This window comes from Candida parapsilosis, contig 006110, assembly GCF_000182765.1.
Source record: "Candida parapsilosis strain CDC317 annotated contig 006110".
In the NCBI taxonomy this organism is placed as follows: domain Eukaryota; kingdom Fungi; phylum Ascomycota; class Pichiomycetes; order Serinales; family Debaryomycetaceae; genus Lodderomyces; species Lodderomyces parapsilosis.
Genome location: NW_023503284.1, coordinates 313,099 through 320,000, shown reverse-complemented (window position 1 = coordinate 320,000; position 6,902 = coordinate 313,099). Strand labels below are relative to the sequence as shown.

General features: G+C 39.1%; 4 protein-coding genes across 4 annotated transcripts in view; 1 reads left to right on the top strand and 3 right to left on the bottom strand. All coding sequences in view use genetic code 12, as the record gives it.

Moving 5' to 3' along the window:
- CPAR2_701530 (N-acetyltransferase) overlaps window positions 1–63 on the top strand; it is a gene marked incomplete at both ends in the record, with an annotated part of 1,293 nt that extends 1,230 nt beyond the window's left edge. The window contains one exon of the mRNA XM_036811919.1: window positions 1–63. This exon is cut by the window's left edge and continues 1,230 nt beyond it. Within this exon, the coding sequence (XP_036668308.1) occupies window positions 1–63 (63 nt within the window).
- An 82-nt stretch (window positions 64–145) lies between these two features.
- CPAR2_701520 (uncharacterized protein) lies at window positions 146–1,933 on the bottom strand (the record flags this gene model as incomplete). The annotated part of the gene is made up of 1 exon (XM_036811918.1): window positions 146–1,933. The coding sequence occupies one exon, from the start codon at window positions 1,931–1,933 to the stop codon at window positions 146–148; it is 1,788 nt and encodes a 595-aa protein (XP_036668307.1).
- Window positions 1,934–2,347: 414 nt separating this feature from the next.
- CPAR2_701510 (uncharacterized protein) lies at window positions 2,348–3,454 on the bottom strand (the record flags this gene model as incomplete). The annotated part of the gene is made up of 1 exon (XM_036811917.1): window positions 2,348–3,454. The coding sequence occupies one exon, from the start codon at window positions 3,452–3,454 to the stop codon at window positions 2,348–2,350; it is 1,107 nt and encodes a 368-aa protein (XP_036668306.1).
- Window positions 3,455–5,292: 1,838 nt separating this feature from the next.
- On the bottom strand, window positions 5,293–6,456 carry CPAR2_701500 (putative cystathionine beta-lyase; the record flags this gene model as incomplete). The annotated part of the gene is made up of 1 exon (XM_036811916.1): window positions 5,293–6,456. One exon carries the CDS (start codon window positions 6,454–6,456, stop codon window positions 5,293–5,295), a length of 1,164 nt encoding a protein of 387 aa, XP_036668305.1.
- Window positions 6,457–6,902: the final 446 nt, after the last annotated feature.

Below are 6,902 nucleotides of genomic sequence, written 5' to 3'. Positions count from 1 at the left end.
TTCGATGAATTTATAAACAACTTTCAAAAGGAGATTAGTAGTATTAAACGGGGAGCTACATGAGATTTATAGAAAACCAAGCTATTGCAATATAATAAATTCTATAACATATAGAGTATATTTTATCAATACCAACATGCATCTTTCAAAACCCGCCAGTCAAGTTCCGTATCTTATCCACTTCATCTTGTAATGCTTTCAAGTCGTCTAGGATATTAGCGGTTGACTCATTATTGGAATTACCTGAAGCGTACGTGTTTGGGATCTTTGGAGGCAATGCTGGTGGTTGCTGTTGGTTCTGTTGTGAATAATATTGTTGTTGTGACTGTTGCAGTTGTGGTGGCTGCGGAGATGACACACTCATTCCACTGGCATTTCTTCTTCTGGGAGGAGGAGGGGGTGGAGCAGGTTTATTTGGAATTGGCGATGAATATGACCTGTGACGTGGTACTGGTGGCTTCCCATTTTGTAGTGTATTTTGCAATGTATTTTCCGTGGCTGGACCAGTCATTTGTGAGGTAAAAGCCAGAAGAGATATCTTTGGCAATTCCTGTGGCTGTTGTTGCTGTTGCTGTTGCTGTTGCGATTGCTGCTGCTGTTGAGGTATCGGTGGTGGCGATAGTGATTGTTGTGGTTGTTGCATCTGTTGAACTGCTGATGGTGAAAAAAGTCTCGCCATATCAGCTGGACCTGTTACGTTTGGTCTTAATGGTTTCAAATCAGGTTCATTCGTGTTAAAGTCTGGTTGAAGACTAGAAAACATTTTTGATATTTGGGCTGGGCCCGTCATGTTGGGCTTTAGTAAGTTGTCATTTTGTCCATTGGAATTGCCAAAGTTGGATGGTGGTACTGGCGTGCCTCCAACAGAAACAGTATCAACCGAATTCAAATTTTGAAAATTGTTAATCTCGACATCTTTCAAAACCTCCTTCTCCTCCTCTTGTTCTTGTGGGTTTTGCGGCTGACTACTTTGCATTTGTTTGAGCAATTGGTCCATGGGCAATGTATAATCCAAGGGATTGTGTGAAACTGGTTGTGGGGATTCCATTGGTGTCAAGTAGTTTGAATCATCGTGAACATCGACTTGATCAGAAAACTTAACCTTTTTAGATTTACGTTTGCGTGAGTTGGAGTTGGAGTTGGAGTTGGAATTTGATGATGAGTTGGAACCCGGTCGCTCTCCGGTTAGTAGAAACTGCGTGAAACTATCAATGTCAAGTGGGGCCATTGGTTTGGTGTCGTTATTCAGTTTTCCATCTGGCCCATTATCTCCTTCTCCATCACTTCGGTCCTCATTCGAACTATCCTCTTCGTCATTAAGTCTCTTTTTTGACAAAATCGAAGGCGGAGTAGGTACAGGTGCCACGACTTTAATCAACTTTCTCAGTGGTTTTTCTCCTCTCAAAGTATGACTAATCACCCTTAACAATGCAAAAAAGCCTCCAATATTAATACTTTGACTAATCTTGTGGAAAATCAGCGTTATTTGCTCTTTTGTTGAATCGGCAATTTTAAAGTTGGTGAGAAAACTAAACACATCCCATATTGAAATAGTTCGGCTATTAGTTCTTGCTAGTATATCACTATACCACCTCATGTACGTTTTTGACTCTTCCAATGTTAATTCTTGCGCTGTTAAACTCAAAGGGATGCTGGATTCGTACTCGTCGGATGCGCCATTCTCATAAGGAATCGAATCAACAGACAAACTTGGATGACGATTTGCATTAGGTGGAGCTAGTAGGCTTTCGTAACTGTTATTGTCGCTATGTGTAATCTGAGGTGGCTTATCGGGATACAAATGCTTTATGTGATTGAAATTTAGTCGGGATTTGGTCGGAGTGGGTGGGAACTTGTTGCTATTACTGCTGGGAAGATTGTTGGGACTCACATTATTTCTATTATCTGTAGTATTTACATCGTACCAATTCATTCTCAAAAGTGATTAGTAGTGACGAATGGGGTTGTTAAGTGGAGGATGAAAATGATAATGTTGATATGGTGAGTTGTCCGGTATAAAAGAACGACGAACAAATTTTGGAGAGATTTTTTTTTTTCTTTATTCTTTATTTCCGCGACATTGCAAGTGACGCGTGGATTTGAGTCGCGACATTGGAGACTATGCCAATGGTCACCTACAAGACATATATAGTCTACTATGGTTTATTCCAGTATTTATCATCACTCATCACTATTAAAGAATTGTAATCACATATAAGTCAATCAATCACCGACGGTTTTCTTTTTTTTTTTTTTTTTTTGTGGTCTTTATTAAGAAACGATTAACAAAAGGGAAATGTTACGGTTCGGGTATCCTCTAGACATCCGACTTATCCCACCACACCAATTAATGATGCATAGCTTCTTGCAAAGCAACAGTATCAGCAATATGCCTATTATTGTTTATTCCCACAGGGATGTTCCTTTGAGGGGAAGCAACTCTTTCATGCTCGGATCCAGCCCAGTCAGTATCCTCTTCTAAATCTTGAAGCTTGCCCTTGCCTTTGTCAGTATAGACATCACCAATATTTGATCCTGCCATCTTTTCAACTTCTTGTGCTGATGGCATAAAAATGACTCTCGTACCTGGGGATTTGGCCATGTTTTGTAAAGCATCCAAGTATCTAATTTGCATAGCTGGTTTAGAGGCCAAGATGTCAGCTGCTTTTCTCATTAATTTAGCACTTTCAACTTCAGCCTTGGCATTAATGATTTTACCTTCACCAATTCTCTTGGCTTCAGCAGCCATAGATAACGAAGCTTGAACCTTGTCTGGTAAAGTCAAGTCTTTAATCAAAATGGATTCAATATTGACACCCCAATCAAACGCAGTCTTGGCAATAATTTGCTCAATGGATTCAGCAATTTCTTCTCTTTTTTCAACAACATCTTGTAATATTCTTCCACCAATGACATCTCTCATCGTAGTTTGTGTTCTTTCAATAATGGCATTGTCAATGTTTTGAATGGAAAAGATAGCCTTCATTGGATCGATAATGTTGTAGTAAACCACTGATGTAATAACAACCGACACGTTATCTCTAGTCAAACATTTTTGGGCTGGTATTTCACGAATATTAATCTTGATTGAAACTCTAGTCAATCTCTCACTCCATGTGTTGACATAACTCAAACCTGGTTCAACAGTTCTCGATAATCGACCAAAAGTTTGCACTAAACCAACTTCACCTTGATCAACTTCCTTGTACGGGTTCTCACATAAGAAGCAAAACATACCGCATTGACCAAAACATGAACCTAAACCAGCAATAAATCTTTGATAACCACCGGGTGGAGGTGTCTCGTAAGACTTTGCAAAGTTTTTCAAAACCATATCAGGTTTGATTGTTGGCTCTTCGGAAATCGTGTTTACCTTTTGTTTGTAAGTAGTTGGATCAAATGAATCAGTAGAGTGGGTATCACCCATAGTTTTATAATCGTTGGTGCTTTGCATTGTGGATGGAAAGTAGTTGTTGTTGATGAAGTAAATGGAAAAAATGGAATAAAGCTGAATTCAAACACATGTCAAGTAGGAAATTGTTGACCCTTTTATATTTTCCTTGGCTCAGAAGGATTTGTTATTGACTGGCATCCAGACGTGGGTGGATTATTATGTAATACACTGTTTATTCTTTAAAAGTAGTTTAAGCATTTAGTACTACAGATTAAGTAAGTAGTTATGTAAAACAACGGGAGCCGTACCATATTGAAGAGCCAATAAGGTTTTTGTATCATTCATCTTAATGCAACAAAGTAGGTTTGTGTAACTGATGAGGTAATAACTTACATAATTGCAAAGAACAATAGGTACATGAGGAAAAAAGGCTGATCCAAAACACAATCAGCAGTCAAAGGGCTTGGCAAAAGTGCAACTGCTCGTATTCTAATATCGACCCTCTTTGCAACCTGGGGGTAGGGAACTGGGCCATGAATGCCTACGGGGTAGTCCAGGTCTAACACCTATGAGCATCGAGAGAGACGAGCACTGCATATAGAGGAAGGTTCTGTAAACCAAGAGATATCATCCATAGAGGCATTTGTCACTTGAAAGTGCTGCTCCCCCACATCAAGGTCATTAAAAACTTCTTATCGGTTCCTCTTCAACAGTATCATTCAACAAACAATTGAGCATCAGACGGGAGGCTGTGACTCTCTTGCTTAACCAGTGTTTGATAATACCATCACAAAAACGGAATTAAAATGGAAAAAGACATGATCAGAAAAGGTTTCCTACAATGAACAAAGAAGCGGCAATCATTTGAGCAAAGTAGTCATATCCGTAAGAGATGATGTAATGGTATTCAACCACTGTTTAAGCCCTATGTGACACACACTTTGAGAGGGTAAGACGATTTTATGTACTGCTCATGGAGCCACATCGCACGTGGATATTCTTCAAATGATGTAGCCTCACATCAAGAGAAAGCTTTGTTATCATCTTGTGAAACCTACCAGACAGGATATCAACTTTTAATCATGATTCTACAAAGGGGTGGCTTAGCCTAACTATGTTCGTACTTTATTTAGATCAGAATTTGGGGTTATCTAAGTAGCACAAAAATGAATATGCATAAGCGCAACATTGTATGCCCGTCGGCGTTAAGCGTGTGATAAAAACCGAGCTTCGCGATAGGCACAAACTCGGACCGGGCAATTTACGCTCTATAAAGCTGTGAATTAAGAAAAGCAGTCATTTACCCGATCGCAATTTCCATAATCATTTTGTGGAGCTATTGATTTGATATTGCAAAGTGTTTTGAGAGTCATTTGTGGCTTTGGCTCTAACGAAGCTCAAAGGATTTGAATTTAAATCGGCTCCAATTGCAAATCATTAATACACAAAGCTACAAGCATTTACAAACAAAGCCATTTTTGCAAAGCAGTCATTAGTGACAGTCCCACTGCGGTAAGCGACGGATAGAAACCTCCACAACAAACAGTTTATACAGGTCGACTCAGCCAACATGAGTGACATCTGCAATGCAATAATCACTAAAAGCTTTTGGTACTGGGTTTTAAAGGTAGTCACTACTTGGTGTCGTGGTTTCACGATGGTGTAAAGATCCGATTGGATAGATAAGATTTGGTTCAGGAGTTACATATTCAGTACAATCTCTTATCTCAATCGAGGTATTTGTGACGTCATGAAGCTGATCAAATTGGCCTCTGACAAATTGCTCAATCTTATTGTGATTTTTGTTAATGCTGTTTGAATGAGTACATGTATTTGCTGTGTACAAAGTAATATTCGACTCAGTGATGACAATACTTCATCACCCTTTTCCCTCTATTCTATACACTCAATTTCTTAATCTCTTCCACCAACAAATCAGCATCATTTCCATCATCAGTCAAGCCATTAACCAAATCAAACAACAAATCACGAGGATCTTCCAATCCAATAGACAATCTCAACAATTTCTTGCTAATATGGTCATCACTCATGGCCCTCCATTCAATCAAACTTTCAGCGCCACCCAAACTAGTGGCATGATGAAACAATTTCAATTTGGATGGAAATGATTTTGCGTGTTGTTCAGTATCCAATTCAATTGAAAAAACCGGGGTGTGGCCATTAGGATACTGCTTGGCAATAAAAGCGTCAGTTTGCAATGATCCATGATAAAGTTTATCCAATTGAGGGAATTTGTCTTTGTTGTCATTGAGAAATTTGACTATAATCTCAGCAGTCTTTGCTTGTCTAGCCACACGTAATTCAAACGTTCTCAAACTTCTTACTAATAATGAACTTTCCAAATTGGCGATATTTGTACCAAGTACTAAACGATCCAAAAGTAATTTCTCTTTGATGGCTTGATCTTTAACCAACAACAACCCAGCTAATAAATCAGAATGACCACCAAAGAATTTCGTTGCTGAATGCATAACGATATCAGCACCAAACTCAAATGGGTTCAATAAAGGTGGTGGTGCAAAAGTAGCATCAACTGACAACAATGCCCCCCTGTCATGAGCCTTGGCGGCATATTTCGTAATGTCGAAATAAGTACCATATGGATTCACTGGTGTTTCCAAATGAACTAAATCACCAGATCCAATAGTGGCAAAATTCCCCGTATCAATATCAATTTCCTTGGTTCCGAAATTACGTTTCCAAATATCAAGAATCCCATGACACCCATGATATGCTTGTCCAATAGCAACGGTTTTTGGGTTAACGTGAGTAATCAACCCATTGAATGCTGATAACCCAGAATTGTAAACGATGGTGGGGTAACCAGTAATGGCTTCAACGATAGCTTCAATTTGAGCGGCATTTGGGTGGTTTTCCCGTGAGTATACAAGCGTTGTTGGGTCAGTTAATCCACCGGGAACCAATTCATCAGGATTCGATGAGTAACTATATGTGGTTGTAATGTGAATGGGTGAAATTACATCGTTGGTGGGTTTGATGTGATCACCACCGTGAATTGATTTAGTTGAGAAATGAGACATTTTTCGATGAACGAAGTTTAATTTTGATTGCAAGAGGAGCTTGTAAGACAATTCAGTAGCTTTATATAATAATTGAAAACCTCACTGTGGTCGTCATCAGTAATTCCTTGTTGACTCAATTTTTTGTTTGATTTTCCGGTAGCGCATGGGTAAACTGTGGCTTTTGTTATTCGTTACCACTAACGGAACGATTTTTCCGAATACCTCGCATCGAGACCAATGCGCGTTGTAAATTGCGCGTCCATATTAAACGATCAGTAACTCACGGCGTTTGAGTTGGAAATAATATTATCGTTCGATGACACGCAAAAGCCACTATCGAACTATCCAAAAAGCTAGGTGAAAAAGGTTGCTACAAGAGTGACACTGATGAAGATGCGTTATCTTTGTAATCGAGAGATGACTCGATCACGCAATTGAGAAATGTTTTCAAGCAAATAACTGGT